Raw genomic sequence first — 21,132 nt, forward strand, 5'->3', positions numbered from 1 at the left:
AATTCCACTAGTCACATTATGTCCTCAATACATGTTGTCTGCTAGTTTTGTCATAACATTAACAATCAGTTGGTTAACTATGGTTGATTAACTCATTAACCAAAGATAGACTAACTGTAACTTGCAGTGGGCATCTGCTTTTCAAGAAATTATGAACATTTATTTTAAATATTAGAATTTACTAGTAAGTACAATTGTACACCCAAAACATGCCACATGCATGATACATGTACATGTACATTCATATAGTAACAAATGTATGTATACCTGGTTTACATGGTTTTATATCATACCTGGGCTGCGATAACGTTTGATACAGGTTTTTGGCCCATGTGATAACTAGCGACATCACACGGCACAGGGTTCTATTTGGTTATCACACAAGTTCCATACAAATTATAATAATTTATGCCAATGTGTGTTGCCTTTTAAGTATACCACTTGTGCTGCTTTTGAAAAATTTGAATACCGGATTCAGACGTTAAATTTGGTGTTGTTATTATTTTTTTGTTAAGAGACATGGAATTTTGGCTCAGTTTGCACTAACATATACAAAAAAAAAATGTTTACTCGGGTGGATATGACATTGAAATTTATAAATACAACACGGTGTATCCTGCATCACCCTCGGTCCTAGCCATACCGCGGGTCAGATCACCCTCTGGCCTCTGGTGATACAACCCGCGGCCAGGCTAGAACCCCGGGTGATACGTAATACACCATGTTGTATGCTATAGGTGCAATACCTGTGTTACAAGCTAGGAGGTTGCAGGGCCTACAAGTTACAACATCCTTCCCTTGGCTTGAAATTCCTTTTCATTTCAGCATGACCGCACCAGTGAAATTTTGAGTATTACCTGTACTGGACAATTTTACCCTGTCCACCCAGAATTTGGACCTTGCCATGTTGGCCCCTTTTTCTCAGTGTGCAAGATTTTCCCCATGTGCACATAAAACTTAAAAGCGACCTACCCAGGGTGACTACCTGGCCAACGTGACTGCTACGAGTTGGGACCATCATGGCCTAATAAGGCCTAGGAAAAAATGTTGTGTTTCCTGTTTCCCGACGGACCCTAAAAAAATTGCAACCCTAGCATTTTTAGGGGGTGGACCATTGCATGGGACATAAATTTTTCAAGCTGATTGACCATTTCTAGCTCTATGATCTGACACATGGGTGATGGAACGTTGTACAATCAGTTTTCCAACATTGTTATTGAAAATGAAAGACTGTCCTCATGCATTGCAATTTGCAAGTTATACTTTGTTAAACTGTACAGTGTAATGCACGGGAGATTGCCAAAATCTAAAAATAAAAAAAACAAAACAAAGAAAAAAAACGAAAGATAATCCCAACCTGCATGTACCAACCCTAATTTTTTAAAGACTGAAACGGGAAACGCAACATTTATTTTCCTAGGCCTAATCCCTAATCATGGCGACCACCTCATTTTCAAGTTCAACCATGTGGCGACATTGATTTTTATGTTTACCGAGGGAAAAAATATTGTTTTTGCTAGAGATGTTTCCTCTTCCTCTTCTTCTCCAAACCAATACTGGTCAATGACCTGAACCAGACGTCTGTCACCATGGTAACTTAAGTGTTGAGTTACATCATGTTGCAATTTTATAGCAGGAGGGATTTAGACTCCTGTCTGACCATATATGAATGTTTTTAATAGTGAGTAAGAATTGACAGAGCAGACCATATGTGAACCCCACCCCACTTAAATGCATGTTAAACACCATGCCAATATAGTCATCAGGGTTGGACAAGTTTTCAAAAATCCACTTTCCCTCTTGGGCAAGCACATGGTCATTTCCACATGCCCGAACCAACTTTTCACTTGCCCAATGCAAAATACAAATGACGTACATTTTTACCGCAAGGAAATTTTTTCAGTAAAAAAAAGCATGCTATATAATATTGCTCAATGCTTGACCAGCATTTCCCAAAGTAAGGAGGTTTGAGACTTGCAAATAGTTTTCTGATAAAAAGTCATATTATGTGAATACATTATGCGAAAATGATGATTTTGCTCCAAACACTGGGGCATAATGCCTCATCCCAAAAATTTACTTGCCCAATCGGGCAAGTACAGGGGGATATTCACTTGCCCGAACAGTGCTTTTTACTTGGTCATGCACAATGCCAAACTTAGCCAAGTTTGGGATTGTGTTCTCGCCGCAAAAGTGTCACCTACTAGTACATGTACTTTGGCTACTGAGGAAGATATCTGATAGGCATTCAAAACATATAAATGTTTATACCAGTCATGTAAGATAAAACTCAATTGAAATCATCCCACGTTTCACCTGGTAAAACAAAAACTATTTTCGGACGGATATTATGGCAGCCAGAGTTGGCGTTTTTTAAAATTTAGGATATACAGTAACACTACAACAACTTGTGTTTTGGAATGGTTTTTTGTAACTTGAGTTTCTTTTATTTTTACAGTTCGTTTTATCAGAATATAGACTCAGAGTCAGAGAAATTAATAAAAAAATTGATTAAACCAAGAATACCCTTTCTTCACGTGGAGAATTGATCAAAGGGTAACTGTTTCTGTTCAGTTGCCTTTCAAGGTGCTTGAACATGTTTCTGTTTTTCCATGCGTACTCAACAGATGGATGGATTTTTGACAAATCGTGAATTTGAAAATACAGTCCCATTTGCCCAAATCTGTGAATTTTAAACATATTATATATACTTAGAAATTGGACCCTTCCAAATTTTCATTGTACAATGCAACTCCAGTTTTTGTTGAGAAAATTGAGATCTACCGCTTCTGTGACGTCATGTTTTGCATAAGACTCCATAAGCAGTAGTTATCAGACTATTTTTAGCTCCCAGGAGGAGCAGTAAATGCCCTGACGTATACATAAATGGCCTCTTTAACCTCATGCAAAGAAGTCTTCAAGATTTCTTGCTAGTTATCATCAAAAAAACTTTTTCCGCCACATGCTTAAAAATGATGTGGTCGTCATTATAAATTATAATGTATATAGCAGATATTGGGCCATGTGTGGCTCTGGCTCTAATCTAATGGCTCTGACGCATGCAGGTGCCAGGTGGTCAGTTTTAGGGAAAAAAATAATGTTACTCAAGCAACTGGATATGATTTTGGAAATGGTCATACACAACCTTTTGTCAGTGACACTAGAGACTGCAGAAGATTTTTATGCAGCTTTGCAAGCATGAAATATTGATTGATATTGAAGACGAATTTTTCAATTCTGAAATGTCTGACCGTTGCTTGAGTACTGTTTTTTTTTTGCGTATCTAAAGTCCCTTAATCAGTTAATGCTTACATCTACATTGTATGGGGTGAAAAAAGTCAGGACTAAGGCCACATCAATTTAATTCCTTGGTTAACAGATTCGCCCACTTCATTTTTTTTTCTGATTTAAAAAAAAAATCAGAATCAACAACAAAATGCTCACAGTTGAAAACAGTCCTTTTCAGATTTTTCAGATCTTTCAATGCAATGGTATCATTAAAAGTTCAAAATCCAATTTTTAAATTTTAAACCAGCCTGGTGTGTTGACTTCGTGTTTCCTATCGTACCATTTTGGGCTAAATAGGATGCCTAGACCTGTTCTTCTTCATATTTTTTTTTGCCCGCCCGCTCCATTATTTTTCTAGAAAAATCCGTTAACGAAGAAATTAAATTGGTGTGGCCTAATAGTAATAGGAAAGTGTAGGTCACTTCTGAAAGAAAATTTGACTGTGGAACTTTATAGTTACATTTTTCTCCCCCCCCCCCTCCAGACGTGGTATAAACCCACCACACAGAGTCAAGTCCATCTCTATGACTACCTTCACTCAACAGGAGATAGAGTTCCTTCAGAAGCATGGCAACGAGGTACGCTACACTTATTTACTCTTCATTACTAGTATTTGTCTCAATTTCCTATATTATATATGATTGGTAATAATATTTTGACAATGTAACACACAATTGTATTGTTATACAGCTGCTTGAAGTAGGTAAAGACATCCAATATAATGCAATTTCAGGACAGCAAAACTGGCTTTACAAAGTCAATTTTCTACTAGTCATAATGAACGTGCACATGTGTATGGTTTAGTCGTCCAAGTATTTCTGTATCATCATACAATATTACAATTGTGATGTTACACTAATCTCCAAGCAGATCTTTTGGTGGCGGTAAGACAGATCTGCTTGGAGATTATTGTTACACATCTTTTAAGCCATGTAATACTGTCAACATTTCTGTTGACTATTGTCTGAAATGGGCAGTAGCTGTTGTGAACATTATACATTATATACTTTCCTGGAGGTTTGGAGTTTCAGATTTCTTGTTCCTTTTCTGTTGTGATTTTTGCACATGCAAGCATGCCCCCTGTCTTCTCCCTCCAGTACTGCAGAAAAGTATGGCTTGGTTTGTATGACTCCCGGTCACAAGGGATGCCCGAGAGCAGGGATGAACAGAGGGTGAAAGACTTCATGATCAATAAATATGAGAAGAGGAGATGGTACGTGTCTCCCAGTGAGATACCGCCCCCCACCCCACCCTCCTCCACCAGCAGCGCGAGCACACCGGAAACCAAACCTCTCAAGACTTTGTTAGGAGACAACACACCCAACCTGGTGGTGCATAACAGTGCACAGGTAAGGACTACTAGTGTCTTAGCTACTGTTATCCCCATGAAAAATGGAAGTATTGTTTTTGGCGACGTCTCAGGGAGGAGCCTAATGGTACAGTATTGTGTGCAGCTTGCTAGAATTCTAGGAATGGTACAGGCATTTTGTCCACAGGAAGGGAATGTCCACAGGCATGTCTCTGACCCACATTTAAGCCCACATTCCTGGAAACCCAGGGAAGACCTCTCTGCCCCGGATGGCCCTACTTTCTGTGACCCCGGGGATCATTCATTATATACCCAGGGGAGGAGTGTGCTATATCTGTCTAGTACCAAGTCTTCCTCAAAATCATGAAATGATGGCAGTGCTATGCAAACAATAACCCTAACAGCAACCACCATCGCCATGGCAATGTATGCTTTCATCGCCAGTCTTATTGGTTGTTACTCTGTGAAGGAGGTATTGTGGTCAGACGGTTTTTTATGTTCGCAGCTAAAACACAGGGTTCCCTTTGATTAATCAGCATATAATTTTATACGTCATGTGCAGTCATGTCCTTGATGATGCACATGTTTTTATTTTCGCCATAGCTGTTTTTGTGGTCAATGTAGTATTGCAGATACACCCCTACATTTAAAATTTGTATTGAGGTAAATTGGAATGGCCGAGAAAAACCCGTTGTTTTGAATAGCGGGGGAGGGGGGGGGCATTGTTTTTCTCAAGCAGATGCTAGGTGTGGGTCGGTAATTAGAACCAGTTCCGGGTTGTCTGTTCTTAACGTATGGGGCTGTTTTTCAAATGTAGGTCGCAGCAAAAAATATATAGTCGTGTCCAGAAGTGGTATTTGTCTAGAGGTGCATGGTCACTTTGTTTGTTTGTTTATTACGATCTCCATTAGTATGGTTAATTCCATACTATTCTTCCTGGAGTCCACAGAAAATTTAAAAAAAAATGCAAATAATAAAAACATAATAATAATAATTACTTTTAGCAATAATCATAATAAATAAAACATACAAAATTATGTTCAAATTATGACAAACTTGCACAAGTTTGACTCTATACATGTACGTCATGAACATACATGCACTAAGTACATCAACCACTGACTGCTATACCCCCTCCCTTCCCCTCAGGGCTCCCCAGCCATCAGTAGACCACAGTCCAGCCAGTCCACGTCAGCGCTGGCCCCTGCAGCTAAGGGCTCCCCTGCACAGCAGAAAAAGTCAGCCACCATGGACCTACTGGGCGATCTGGGAGGAGACCCCTTCGCTTCAGCTGCACCACCTGTTCCACAACAGTCTCTTATACCAGGTAATTATTGTGATAACCACCTATACCACAACAGTCTCTCATACCATGTAATTATTGATACAGTGTATAACCACCTGTACCACAACAGTCTCTCATACCAGGTAATTATTGATACAGTGTATAACCACCTGTACCACAACAGTCTCTCATACCAGGTAATTATTGATACAGTGTATAACCACCTGTACCACAACAGTCTCTCATACCAGGTAATTATTGTTATGTCCTACCTGGGCCGCGCTTACGTTCGATACGGGTGTTCCGGCCCATGTGGTAACTAGCGGTACGGCCCGGGGGTTCTTTACGCGTACGGCTTGGGCCTTCCAAATGTTCCATGCCTTCCAAATGTTCCATTTTAGACCGCTTCGAACGCGTTTCGGCCTAACCGTGTGCACCGATTTCAATTTCGAAATTCGAATACAGAATCCGGACGTTGGAATTGATGTTGTCGCATTTTTTGGGTTTAGGGACCAAAATTTTTTCTCATTTCGCTTGAAAGGCGTGTTTCTTGGGTGGGTATGACATAAATAAAATATAACACGGACTGGTGGTTATAGAATACAACACGGTGTATACCGTATCCCCCTCGGTCCCAGCCCTCCCGCGGATCGGATCTCCCTCCGGCCTTCGGGCGATCCGACTCGCGGTCGGGCTGGTACCTCGGGCGATACGGTATACACCGTGTTGTATTCTATAACCACCAGTCCTGTACCACAGCAGTCTCTATACCAGGTAATTATTGATATAACCACCTGTACCACAGCAGTCTCTTATACCAGGACTGGTGATGAAATAACCACCTGTACAGGATTACCTGGTATCAGAGTTTGTTACATACATGGAAGATTGATATTTGACACTCCTTTTTAGTAAGGGGGATAGAGTGAAATCTGCTGCATTCGCTCCCAAGCAATGTTGTTCTTTCTCATGATCCTGTGTTTGTTGTTATTGTCAGGAATGGGAACTGCTGCACCACCACCGGCTGTAGGAGGAGGAGCTGGGGGTATGAATGGGGGTTTTGCCAACTTCGACCAGGCTTTCTCCTCGGGCTCTGCACCTGGGTTTGCTGCTCAGCCAAATGCAGGTACTTTACTAGCCTAGCTGTATTCTAATAACAATGAATCAACTGTATACAGGGCTTGAAATACCAACATGCAACTTGTAATTTGCATGTGATTTGCAGGTGAAACTATATATTCTTTAGGCCTAATTTTTCTTTACGCCTAGGAAAAAAGAATGTTGTGTTTCCTGTTTCAGTCCTGAAAAAATTAGGGTGGTATGTAGGATCATCAACATGGAAGTTCATCTGAGTTGATGAATTATATTATGAAAAATTTAAACTGTTCTCCAACTCAAAATTTGACTCACCGGAATTTTCAACTGAATCACTCAGTCTTCCTCAGCTATCTGACCCAAATGCTGTAGACATGTGATTTTTCCCACGTGTGACGTCAGCAAAGGGTCAAAGGTTGTCTGAAGTTGATATCGCCCCCCGTCCCGGTTGAGCTTCAGACAACCTTTGACGCTTTACTGATGTCACACGTGGGGAAAAATCACATGTCTACAGCATTTGGGTCAGATAGCTGAGGAAGACTGAGTGATTCAGTCGAAAATTCCGGTGAGTCAAATTTTGAGTTGGAGAACAGTTTAAATTTTTCATAAGGACTAGGATAATCTTTTTTTTCTTTCTTTTTTTTAGACTTTGGCCAGATCTCTGTATAGTGATTTAATTTATACAATACAGTTAACAAAGTGAAACTTGCAACAGGACACGCATAAGGCTTTCGAACCATGATCAATGCTTTACAAATGTTACCTTAAAGTTTCTAGATTTGTATGTTTCATCAATCTGTGATGTAATGTGTTGACAGGAGGCCTGCCCCCCGCTATGAGTAGTGCAGGCTCCATGGGTTCTGGAGACTTTGGTGCATTCACCTCCTCCACCCCCGCAGCAGCCTCCAGTGGACCGGCCCAGGGGTCAACAGGGTCAGACAAGTACGCGGCGCTGGCTGACCTGTTCAGTACAGACTCCACCAATCAGACCAGGTGGGTGGTGAAATCTGTAAGGTTTTCATACTGTAGGTCAAATATGTGATATTATTTGTTATATTAGGCCCCACCAATTTAATTTCTTGGTTAAAGAATTTTTCTAGAAAAATAATGGAGCGGGCAGGAGAAAAAAATAAAAACAGGCCTAGGCATCCTATTATGGCCCAAAATGGTACGATAGGAGCCATGAAGTCAACACACCAGGCTGGTTCAAAATTTAAACAATGAATTTTGAACTTTTAATAATACCACTGCATTGAAAGATGGTATAACTGTAACAACTAGGGGAAAAAAGGACTATTTTCAACTGTTCAGGGCATTTAATATGAGCATTTTGCAGTTGATTCTGAATTTTTTTTTTTGCAAATCGGAAAAAAATTAAGCGGGCAAATCCATTAACCAAGAAATTAAATTGGTGTGGCCTTATTTGAAATTCTGACGATAAGCAATCTCACATTTAGGCCACACCAATTTAATTTGTTGGTTCTCGGATTTGCCTCAGTCTTCATTTTTTTCTGATTTGAAAAAAAAAAGATTCTGGTTCTGAATCAACTGAAAAAATGCTCATATTTTGCCCCCAACAGTTAAGGAAAGTCCTTTCCTTCCTACAGTTTTTCCATCTATCAATGCAGTGGTTTGATTAAAAGCTCAAAATTTATTGTTTGAATTTTAACCCAGCCTTTTGTGTTGACTTCATGGCTCCTATCATCGCATTTGGGGCTATATTAAGATGCCTAGACTGTTTTTTTTTATTCTTTTGCCCTGTCGCTTCATATTTTTTCTGAAAAAATCTGAGAACCAACAAATTAAATTGGTGTGGCCTTGGTGGTGTTTCACACAGAATGCATTCTTTTTGTTTACTTGTGCCTGTTTTTAACTCCATATTCCACCACTAACTCAGTCTGTAGATGTTTTCCATCTTGGTGTGTTTTGAATTGTAAGATCATATTAACATGCATCACTTCCACTCAATTAGTGTTGTTTCACTGTGCAAAGATCTAATGTCAGGCTAGACCAAGCATATGCTAAAGAAACAATAAACTGTAACTGTTACAGTTTAACTGTAGAACATATGGAAATTATGGATTCACAGGGTTTGAAATGCCACCTGAAATTTATGTACAGTCATGTACATGTAGATCATAGAAGCTGCATTATGTAACATTGGGCCAATACAAAAAGTCAATTATTTTAAGTCATTTCTTTACAAAGTACTTTGAATCAACCCTACGCCATTGCAAATAAGTGCCATTCTGGAAGTGGAGGGTCCAAAATATGACACCTTACAAGTTTGTTTAAAAGCTGGAAACACAGCTGTCACCCATGTTTGTTTACATTTGGTGTCAAATTAATGTATTCCAGCTTTTATGTTTACCCTCATACCCTTATAAAAAAAAAGTCCAAGATAATTGTACTTGTAAGGGTTTCTCCCCATATCAGTCGGTCCAATATAATACTAGTAACAAAATTAATATTCGGTTCATTCTAGCAAAAACAAAAATGGGTGTCTCAATGTTTCTAGTTTTATGAAGTTAAATGTACAACTGTTGTACAATGTACCTGCTCAGCTGATCATCGGAATACATTGTATTCCGATGTATTCCAGCTTTTATGTTTATCCCGAATGCCCTTAAAGTAAAAGATAGTTGTACTTGAGAAGAAGGGTTTCTGCCCATGTTAGTCAGCCAATTAATCTCTCTTTAATAACAAATATTGAGATTATCCTAGCAAAGGAAAAATGTTTCTAGTTTTATGAAGATTTACTTGTTCAGTTCATTGTATTCCAATGTATTCCAGCTTTTATGTTTACCCTGATGCGCTTAAAGTAAAAAATAATTGTATTTGAGGCGTAGGGTTTTCTCCCTATGTACTAGTAAGTCAGTCCAGTATCTCATGTGCCTGGTTTCACACCATTAGCCTTGTGTCTGGATCCCCAAACTTTGGGGCCACCTTTTCTGGACAACCTGAGGGGTTGCAGGCTGCCTCCAGACCCTCTTCTAACCCCTACAAGTATGTTTTGTATGTCTTCATCTAGTCTAGCCATGGAACATCTCACAGGAGGTGGTAAATGTCAACAAAATCAACAAAATTCCAGCTTCAATTGATGTTTTGCTTAATTAAAGTCACCTAAAGTAATTTCAGGGCATTAAAACTGGATTTTCTAGGTCAATTTTAAGGTCTATTTTTAATGTATATCTGTGACGTTGCTAACAGAAAATGGTTGCTTGTAGGCTTGGTTTATTTATTGGTGGTACCAAAAAATAAAGGGAGTCCTCACCGTACCTTGTTTTGAGCTATTTTAAACACTTAAAGTATAAAACTATGATTATGAATAAAGGATGCAAAAAAACGGCAATAAATGCCAATATCAGACAGATTTTCTTATGCAAAAAAAAAATTTCGTTGCTGCCCTGAAATTGCATCAGATGACTTTAAATGCAATGTACATAATTATTGTACAGTAACTAAGCTCAGAGTACCATGATTGCAAACCAGTCTTGTCTGTCATGTGATGTTTTGCCATGTGTTAACCAACTACATGTAGAGCGGTGTACCTTACATTGTATTCAATGTACATTTATACCTGTAAAATTATTTAGGTACAGGTCCAGACCTGAATATCTAGTGTACCTGTACCAGTGAATAAAACACAATGCTAGTGGACACCACTTTTTAAACTCAAGATAAAAATATTTTCAAGTGACATTGTCAGAATGACATTTGACTAGTACATGACTTGTCTAATTCTGCCAAACTTGTTAAATGTACATTATCAAGTAGAAATACCCTATAACTGCTGTACATGTACAAGTACCTGTTCCTCTTCTTGAAATTTGTTTTACAGTATTGAAAAGGTACACAGCTGTACTCTAAATGTGTACATTACCAACATTATACATTGCAAATAGTGGAAGCTGAGCTGTTCGCCTGGCATGCAGCACACATTTTTTCAGGAGGGCCAACCAAGACAAGTTTGGTCACAGTGCTTCAAGTTTCTAACACTACACAAAACACATTTACCACTATGTAGTACATACACTAGAGTAGCTTGTAACATACAATCTCTGTAAACATTGTTGCAAAAAATGACTGTATTTTGTGTGGTAATTCTTGTAGCCTGGACTGGGGCTCTGGAGGGGGTTCTGCAGGCCAGCCGGCACTTGGTGGAAGCTCCAGTACAGGCATGAGCTGGGGACAGACATCCTCTACCACATCCTCCATGGCCAGGACAGTAGCTGCTCCAGGTATGTCCCTGTCACATGTATAACCTGTCATCACTACTCTCCAAGAGCACATTTGCAGAATGTACTGTGCTTGATTGAAACTGTGAAATCTGGAATATACATGTATTGTCACAAAAGATATTGTGAGGTTGTTGCATACATGCATTTAGGGATGGCATCTCGTTATAGTTTTCAAATGTTGTGTCAGAAAAGATGTCATCTGCAACAGGCAAAATTGTGAAGCACAAACACAGATGAAAAATCTGGCTTTTGTGCAGGTGCAGTACATTCCGCCGATGCAATTTTTTTTGTCGATGAAAAAACGGTTTATTTATTTATTTCATCTTATAAACACCTAGCCTGGGTTCCAGACCCATAGCACACTGGACACAAATATCTCAGTGAGCCTGGGTCTGGTAGGGTCAGATAGACCTGCCACTCCAACGCTCAGTATTTGAGCGTAAGGCCCAATTGGTGGCACAGCAGGAAGCAATTCTACACCTCTGCTATGATTGGTTAAAAACTCCCAGCTGGATCTTTGAATCTTCACCAGCAGATGAGATAAAACTGTAGATAAGGTGTATTTTGTCCTAATGTGTTAGAGGACTGTTACCTAAACAAACAGGAAAGCCTGGGCTGTACACTACTTCTACTATTAGACTAAGTTCTGCTGTTATTTTGGAAAATAAACTCCAAAAACATTTAGAAAATTGACTGGTTAATGATTAACTGTTGAGGCCAAGATTGTCTCCTGCTGACCAATGGTGGTACCATGTAACAGGCTACCTGTGGTGTGAGGGGTCATCAATCACAGCTTCTCCACCCTTTGCTCGAGAGCCTTTCCTAAGAGACCCTACCAGACCCTTGCACACTGAGATATTTTGTGTCCAGTGTGCTTTGGGTCTGGCATCCAGGGTAATAAACACCTAGGTGGCCTCTTCAACAGAAAATTGTTGATTTCCAAGAGGGCCCAGTTACTTGTTTTGTAGGCAGGTTCTAGCTATTTATTGGTGGTACCAAAAAGTAGCAACATTTTGGGTTCTTGCAAACTCTTCATTTACGAAATGTGATAAGAAATGGCAGTAAATGTTCATTTCAAATCAGATTTCCCCATAATCTTTTAGTTTTGCCGGCCCCAAATTGCGTGGGATGCCTTAAGATGATAATTGAACGAGTAGAATCTGTTAAACCAAGAAATTAAATTGAATTGTGGCCAGTCATAATTGCAATTGTTAGAATTATACACAAGACAAATGTTTTTGCCCCCCTCCCCAGGACCTGCCAACCCCTTCCTCAGTAGTACAGCCCCTGCAGCAGCACCTGGGACTAATCCATTCTTCGGAGGCGGCGGGGGTGGACAGCCTAACGGGGCGTTTGGAACACAGCCACAGACAAGCATGGGGGGTAAGTCTAGATCTGTAGGATGACTTTGTGTAAAAAGCTGTGTAACATGTGGTTGAAGTCCTGCAAAAGATGTGTAAACCATTGTGTGGCTATCTTTATAGCACATAACCACACACAATTACACAAACTTCTACACGTTTTACATGAAAATAAATCCAACAAAGAGTAAGTTGCTTTTGCACTTGGTTTAATCAAATTGAATTTTACATATTTGAATAGTACTAAAAGGTTTTTTTAATGATTTTTCATTGCAATTTGCAGACTTTAGACAATATATTAAGTAGAACTTTATTGCATGACAATTGCACATTGTACAATGTATGGCAAAGTACAAAAACATGTATAACAAATAAGTAAAATTATTTATATGTATTGAATAAGACCTAAATATAGAATAAAATCTAACATATCCTAATTACTTCAACAATAAGGACTAGCACAAGTCTTTGTTAAAGTGTTACAATCGAGTGGGCTAATCACGAGTTTCAGTATTTTTTCTAATAATGAATGAATATTTACATACTTTTGCATTGTGGGAATCATTTAGATGGGATATTATTTGAGATCTGTATGGTGATTTGATTTTGACTAATTTTTTTTAAAATGTATAATCTTACCTCCATACAGGTGGATTTGGCCAGCAGGCACAGAGTGCTGTTGGTGGTAATTTTGGGAGTTTCGGCGGTGTTCCTACCAGTTCAGCAGGGTTTGGTGTTCCGCTGAGTCAGACCGGATTTGGCGGGAGTCAGGCAGGCTTTGCTGGCGCCACGAGTGGAGCGGCCCCGCCCAGTTACAACGCAGCGGTATATGGGGGAGTCGGACTGCAGCAGGGGGCCCAGCCCGTGTCTAACGGAGGGTGGGGCAACTTCAGCCAGGGGGGAGGGGTGCCGGCACAGATGGGATACGGTGGACAACAACAACAACAGATGAACCCATATGGTAAAGATAATTTGACTGACTAACAGAAGAAGTTCAATACAGATCTTGATTAACCTCACTTCGTACATGTTTCACATGCAGTTTTGTCTTGTGCAAAAGTCACGTACAAGTAAATTGTAGTTAAATTAAATTGAAAGCCATGTAAAAGCAACACACATGGTTAAAACTTGTGCAAAAGCCATGCACATGTAGACCACGTGCACTCATTCAAGTGTGGCTGCATGTATCTATAATGCACAACTCTATATTACACAAACATCTACATGTTTTACACAGGAAATGAATGCAATTTTAATTTTGTACAATTTTGTCCCTGATTTGCACATAATCTACATTGTACATGTAGATGGGAAGATATTCCAGATCTGTTCTGTAACTGACTGATATAGTTGCTTGATGATATGATGAAATTTAATCATGCATTGCTTGCATAATTGTTTCAGAATAATGCATGTTACACTTTCCACGATTTGTTCTTACTATGTTTTCAGTGGTCTCACATAAAAGTCAATGAAAATGCCAATCGCAACCACCCTGCATGGTGAAACAAGACAGTGAATAGTTATAAAAATAGCCACAAGATCTGCATCTGGGATACTTTGTTATTATATTTCAGTCCATACCATGGTATGGATGAAATATATTGTGTTCTCTGATGTTTCTTCTTCTCCTCCTTCTCCTCCTCCTCCTCCTGCCACACAGTCAAAGGGATTCAACTCTGTCATTTTTTAGTCAAATGACCTGAAATTTGGCATGGAGGTAGAGTGGGCCAATACCCCCAGGTGTTTTTTTTTCATTTTTTGATAAATGCCTTATTTTGAAATTTTTTTATGTAGTTTTTTTTAGGCATTTTTCGACAAAAAATTGGACTTTTGGATCCTGAGCCCTGGTATTACAACCAAATGATCTGAAATTCGATATAAGGGTACCTTGAACGTGTGTCTACAGAATAGCAGACACATATTTGGCATACACCATTGGCAAATGACTAATTTTTTCATTTATATTTACATTTACATTGTATTAGTCTATAGGATTCTCAACCTAAAATTTCCATGTACTAGGTGCACAGGAAGCCATGTTGATTGTGTTTGTGTTGTTATCAGGTGCAGGTGGTTTTGGTGGTGCAGGGATGCCGGGTGGTCCACAGGGCGGGGCCATGCCACAGGGCGGGGCCTACACCCAACAACAACAACAACAACAACAGTTCACAGGCTGGGGACAGAAACAAGCAGCTGGAAACCCATTCATGGTCAGTACAGCTTGTGATTTGCCATGTTGATTTGATTATATGGATGACATACGCACGTGCATGAATTTTCGGCTGTTCAAAAAAAAAGTTTTCAACCATACTGTAAATCGTACAAAACAGTTGCAAAATGAGCAAATATATACCGTGAGTTTAAAAAAAAATTTGAATAAGATACTAATGTCGTAGAATGCCAAAATTAAATGAAAAAGACGAAAATGTAAAGAAATGAATTTTTTTGAAGACTAGATTATTTGCCAAACCATACTGTGTCATTTGTTCAACCCTCAAAACCATGATTGTAGATTTCATAATGAAAGCAACTTTTTGGGGGGCCAAACTTTTTTTTATTCGCACGCTTGCATCAGTTTTGGTGTTCCAAGAGGATGTCAATCCACATATTAATTATTTAAATCAACATGGCCTTATCAACAACGTTAACAGGGCTCTATTATAAGCAGAACCTGTTTTTCTGTTTTTGAACGACGACCTTTATTGCACATATTTTCCCCACTACGCTACATATAAGTGTAGGTCACAACAAAAAATGACTAACAAATAAGGTTCGGCCACACCGACTTAATTTTTTGGATGACATCCGTGCGCACATTGATTTTTGCATGTTCTAAAAAAAAAACTTCTGAGGCTCTATAGTTAGCGACAATATAGAGGTGGTACATGTAACTCTGGAGGATGGCACCCAGGCTACCAATGCTTTACGACTTTAACTCAGTACATACATGTACATGTACGTACAGTGCCGATTCATAAATTCTGCACAAAGCCAGCATGTGCCAGCTTGTCATATACATTGTTGTGTACTGCCGCTAATTCATTTATACTAGCTTTGTATTCCTGTATACATTGTAGTTTAGTACCTTTTTTATTTTTGGCCGGAATTTTTTTTTTTTTCACTAGTTTGGGGGTCTTCAGGGGATGTCGCCCATAAAATTAAGTCGGTGTGGCCCTAACAGATACAAAATGGAACAAATAATAGTATGATTATCTAAATTCATATTCTCCTTTGTTGAAGAGATTCATTTGTCACGTATAGATACAGTTCCTAGTGAATTCTTTCATCAGTGACAACTTTGGAAGGATAAGGATACTAACCTCCAAATTTTCGATGGCTATCAGTCCATCTTGTTCACGGAGTGGCCTAATCTCGCGAGAGCGCATGTCTCGAGAGATGCAAGTCTCAGGCCTAGTCTCGCGCTCTCGCGAGATTAGGCCACTCCGTGAACAAGATGGACTGATAGCCATCCAAAATTTGGAGATTAGTATCCTTATCCTTCCAAAGTTGTCACTGATGAAAGAATTCACTTGGAACCATATTCTCCTTGTTTTTCAGTTATTGTAGAGCTACCAGTTAGCAGAAGTACAAATGTACATGTACAAATTGTACATGCCAGAAATTTCTAGTTTACAAGTTTTGATCCAAAGTTCTTGTTGTTTTCCCTGACAGGGAGCTGCACCACAAGCCAACCCCAGCAATCCCTTCTTGTAGCAGCAGGACTCAACAGAACCCGCGCTGACTGCCGACAACCAACCGTTCCCCCTATAGCAGAACAATTTTACAAGTTGTACATAGAAGTCCTACAGTATGATACAGGTATATCAATAAGCTGCAGTATATAACATCAAGTAAAACTCAACCAATAGAGTGGAGTAATGACTAAAAAAGAAGCAGAACTATACATGTACATTCATCAATAGCAAACCATAAGGCCAAAAACAGGCATGTACATGTACATGTAGGTACAATACTGATATTCATGTACATGTCAGGAATAGTTTTCTTCCTGTAGAATGTAGGTACAAAAATGTTACCCTTGGTTTTATAGTCTTTGAATAGCAGCTACTATAAAATGCAGCAGGCTTGCTTGTCAAATTTGAACTTCATTTAAGCTTTTCTTCTTAATCTATTGGACTATTCCAGTATGATTTTCCCCATTCATTATGATATAGGAAATTCATCAATATATCCCAAATGTAGACATTTTTTGTCCTTCATATAGCTTTGTAGTACACGTGAAAAAGTAGTTTGTCCATTTTTTGTTTTTTTCCTTAGCACTTAATGACAACAACTGACATATTTTGTGAGTTGATAATTTGACATGAACCTTGGACACACTGTTTTGATAACTTTCCAACCCCGTGAAGAAAAACTAACAAGAAGAATAAAAGAGTAAGACCAAAATTGACTGGCGTACGATATGAGATCCACCTGTGTGCACTGTATATACTGTAGCAACTACCATCAAAGAAAACTGTTTGAAAATGTATAAATCTCCTTGAGTATATTTGTGAGTCGTTGCCACCCAATATATTGTTGGAAAACACGTTTAGTGAATTAAAATATCACCTTGTACTTTTGTTTTGGAATCCTAGGCAAGTCCCGAAAAAATTAATTCATTGATCTGGTAGTGCAGCTTTACAAAATTTCATTCTCTTTGGAAATGTTTATAATTTTTGTAGTCATGCTGAAATTAAAGTTGAATTGCCCTGTCTTTTGTGCCCACATTCCGGTTTATCGTATGTTGTTTACCGTCTCTCATTATTTGAATATCTGTTTATCCCCAAAATGTTTAGATTTGAAGCTAAGGTCACACCAAATTATTTTCTTGGTTTAGGGACAATTTTAAACAAAATTTCAGAAAGATACCAACTAAAATGAATATAGATTCTTGAGAAAAAACTTCTCGCACTACATTCACTCTTGATACTAAGTAAATTAATTCTAATGTACAAACTATTCTGCAACAATAATATTGTCCTTTTGTATTGATATTATATCTATCATATTCCTGTTTTTCGATATGAGAATCAAGAAATCAAGTTGGTGTGGCCTAACAGTGGTGAGAAAAACAAATTTACAGAACTTTTGTAGTGCTATATTTTTGTGCTTTATCAATAACTCACTATTCACAAAGTATGTTAGACCCTTCATTTTATAAGCATAGCACTTATAGACTTTCTGTTACTTACAATACATATTGCTTTTATACATGCATTGAATATGATTATATTGCCTTTAAAAATAAAGCTCAGCATTTTTGTGTCACAATGTCACTTTCAAAGTATTGATTTTGAAAATATCCATGCAACCCTCTCATAATGTGGTCTTTGGGAACCAAACTTCTGTCAGTTTTGAGGTTATTTACTAAGGCCACACCAATTTAATTTCTTGGTTAACGGATTTTTCTAGGAAATAATGGAGCGGGTGGGCGAAAAAAAAATAAAAATAAAAACAGGCCAAGGCATCGTATTATGGCCCAACATGGTACGATAGGAGCCATGAAGTCAACACACCAGGCTGGTTCAAAATTTAAACAATGAATTTTGAACTTTTAATGATACCATTGCATTGAAAGATGGGATAACTGTAACAACTAGGATGAAAAGGACTGTTTTCAACTGTTCAGGGCAAATATGAGCATTTTACAGTTGATTCTGGATTTTTATTTTTATTTGCAAATCAGAAAAAAATGAAGCGGCGAATCCGTTAACCAAGAAATTAAATTGGTGTGGCCTAAGAAGAAGGTTGAAAACTCATTTATTGTAGTATTGGTCCCTTAATCTAAGAATATATTGTCTAAAATAATTTTGTGCTTCAAAGTGATCATCTTTCTCTTTCCAACAAAAGTTATTTTGAAATCATTGCTTAGAGGAGCTTCTCTTGTTATGTTACAGGCTTGCATTTTCTTGTTTGCTAAGGCCACACCAATTTAATTTCTTGGTTAATGGATTTGCCCGCTTCATTTTTTCTGATTTGCAAATAAAAATAAAAATTCAGAATCAACTGCAAAATGCTCATATTTTGCCCTGAACAGTTGAAAACAGTCCCTTTTCATCCTAGTTGTTACAGTTATTCCATCTTTCATTGCGGTGGTTTCATTAAAAGTTCAAAATTCATTGTTTAAATTTTTGACCAGCCTGATGTGTTGACTTCAGGGCTCCTATCGTACCATTTTGGGCCATAATAGGATGCCTAGGCCTGTTTTTTTTTTTGCCCGCCCGCTCCATTATTTTTCTAGAAAAATCCATTAACCAAGAAATTAAATTGGTGTGGCCTAAGAACTGAAAAGTAAAACGAAGTGATGATTTTCACTTGTTAACATTTCTAGTGACCTCAATGTTACCATGTGAAGAAATGTGTCTCAGAAATGAACCATGGTTTAGAATTTCCCATCAATGTAATGTTAATATATGCTTAATATTTTAATGTGTATGGAGCTTATTTTACTTTACTTAATGGCTTACTGAATAAATGCCAGAAGACTCCACTGTTATCAAAATGTACTTTATTGTTAAGGTTTAGTTACAGTTAGGCCACACCAATTTAATTCGCTGTTTCTCAGATTTGCCCTGTCCTTTTTCTTCTGATTTGCAAAAAAAAATTGTTCTAAATCAACTGCGAAATGCTTGATGAAAGACATATTTTGGCCCCAAGGGTTAAAGAAAGTCCTCTTCTTTGTAGTTGTTAAAGTTTTTCAATGTAACAATGCAGTTTTGTTTCGTTTCAAGTTCAAAATCTATTGTTTTAATTATAAACCAGCCTGGTGTGTTCACTTCATGGCTCATATCGTAACATGGGGTGCCTTGGCCTGTTTTATTATTTTTTTATTTCGCCCTGTCGCTCCATATTTTTTCTGGAAAAAAATCCGAGAAACAACAAATTAAATTGGTGTGGCCTTTTAAACATTTGAGGCACCCAAAACAATTTGAGGGCTGTAGAATTGGATTTTCATTTTTCTAGTCATATTTTAAATGTAGTAAGTTAAATCAATCCTTTTCCATATTATTCTGATATCTCAGGCAAGAATCAGGTGTCACTGACAGAAAATATTAATGTTACATGTTTTGTACCGTAGGCAATTTATTAGTGGTACCTAAACAGAAGGGACTCTTAACATACTTTTATCTTGTTTTGGGACTATTTTTAATGCTTAAAGTATGATAATATTTCATAGATTTCCTCATCCAGAATATTTCGTTTTGCTGCCCTGAAATTGCATTGGATGCCTTTAGTTGTTTTGCATGTAACATTATTGTTCAGGCCACATCAATTTAATTTGTTGGTTCTCGGATTCGCCTCTTCGTTTTTTTCTGATTGCACCCACAACAAGATTCTGGTTCTGAATCAACCTAATTATGCTCATGTTTTGCCCCCAACAGTTAAGGAAAGTCCTTTTCTTCCTTTAAAGTTAGTTTTTACAGTTTTTCCATCTATCAATGCAGTGGTTTGAAAAGTCATTGTTTAAATATTAACCCAGCCTTTTGTGTTGACTTCATGGCTCCTGTTGTAGCATTTGGGGCTATTATAGGATGCCTAGACCTGTTTTTTTTCGCCCTGTCACTTCATATGTTTTTCTGAAAAAATCCGAGAACAAACAAATTAAGATGCTGTGGTCTTAGGGCATAATTTTACCACTTCTCTGACTTGGCCTCAACCCCACCGTAAAATGATGTCATTCAGCCTTTTTACATGCATACAATGTCTTCGTCCAATATGTACGTATACAGAATATTTGTATATCTTGTGTCTTGGAAAATGCTTTAAAGCTGTACTTACCTTATACCGAGTGAAAAGTAAGTTGATTTTCAAACATTTAAGTTAGTAGTTCTGTTAGTTGATGCCCCTGAAATATGACTTTGAAGCATGCATATTCTCTTAACTCACGACACTACATGTGGAAAAACAAACCTTGATTGATAATGACCATGTGTGTTCAATAAAGTTTCAGCTCCGTATAAAAGGAATCGGATTATGTATTTTCATTACCAGGAGGCAATCTGCAGTCCTGGTTTTCCTATACTTTCCGCCAGGGGGCAGCTAATGTCAGGTGAATGAACGTACATAAGGAGTATGCAGTGATTTTTACGGAATACAGTGTAATTTTACGGAATACAGCGCAATTTTACGGAAAACAGTACAATCGTATCAGTACACTGCAATTTTTTATGGAATACATTGCAATTCTCATTTTGCCATTGGTATACAGTGCAGTTTTACGGAATACAGTAATCGTATTAGTATACAGTGCAATTTTACGGAATAGAGTGCAATCGTATAAGTATGCAAAATTGCACTGTATACTAATACCATTGTACTGAATTTGTAAAATTGCACTGGATACTAGTAACAATTGCACTGTACTCCATAAAATTGCACTGTATACTCTGGCACCCCTGTACATGTAAATCATCCACAGAAAGGGTAGATGCGGTGTGTGTATGTGTCTGTGTGTGTTTGTGCGTGTGCGCGCGTGCCCATGTGTGTGCCTCTCTCGCTGCGCCAGTTAACTGTAACGCTTTTGCCGCCAAACATCTGCTTGGGGAT

At 38.2% G+C, this 21,132-nt stretch overlaps 1 protein-coding gene across 1 annotated transcript in view; it reads left to right on the forward strand.

Moving 5' to 3' along the window:
- LOC109463721 (arf-GAP domain and FG repeat-containing protein 2-like) overlaps nucleotides 1-17,936 on the forward strand; it is a 19,426-nt gene extending 1,490 nt beyond the window's left edge. Inside the window, exons 2-12 of the mRNA XM_019760569.1 lie at nucleotides 3,773-3,866; nucleotides 4,386-4,637; nucleotides 5,747-5,924; nucleotides 6,880-7,008; nucleotides 7,796-7,970; nucleotides 9,891-9,983; nucleotides 11,091-11,218; nucleotides 12,473-12,601; nucleotides 13,229-13,540; nucleotides 14,647-14,792; nucleotides 16,255-17,936. Coding sequence (XP_019616128.1) covers nucleotides 3,773-3,866; nucleotides 4,386-4,637; nucleotides 5,747-5,924; nucleotides 6,880-7,008; nucleotides 7,796-7,970; nucleotides 9,891-9,983; nucleotides 11,091-11,218; nucleotides 12,473-12,601; nucleotides 13,229-13,540; nucleotides 14,647-14,792; nucleotides 16,255-16,296 — 1,678 coding nt within the window. The 3' untranslated portion in view covers nucleotides 16,297-17,936. The remainder of the gene's footprint in view (nucleotides 1-3,772; nucleotides 3,867-4,385; nucleotides 4,638-5,746; nucleotides 5,925-6,879; nucleotides 7,009-7,795; nucleotides 7,971-9,890; nucleotides 9,984-11,090; nucleotides 11,219-12,472; nucleotides 12,602-13,228; nucleotides 13,541-14,646; nucleotides 14,793-16,254) is intronic.
- The last annotated feature ends 3,196 nt before the right edge of the window (nucleotides 17,937-21,132 follow it).

Source organism: Branchiostoma belcheri, unplaced genomic scaffold, assembly GCF_001625305.1.
Source record: "Branchiostoma belcheri isolate BF01 breed outbred unplaced genomic scaffold, Haploidv18h27 scaffold13, whole genome shotgun sequence".
In the NCBI taxonomy this organism is placed as follows: Eukaryota; Metazoa; Chordata; class Leptocardii; order Amphioxiformes; family Branchiostomatidae; genus Branchiostoma; species Branchiostoma belcheri.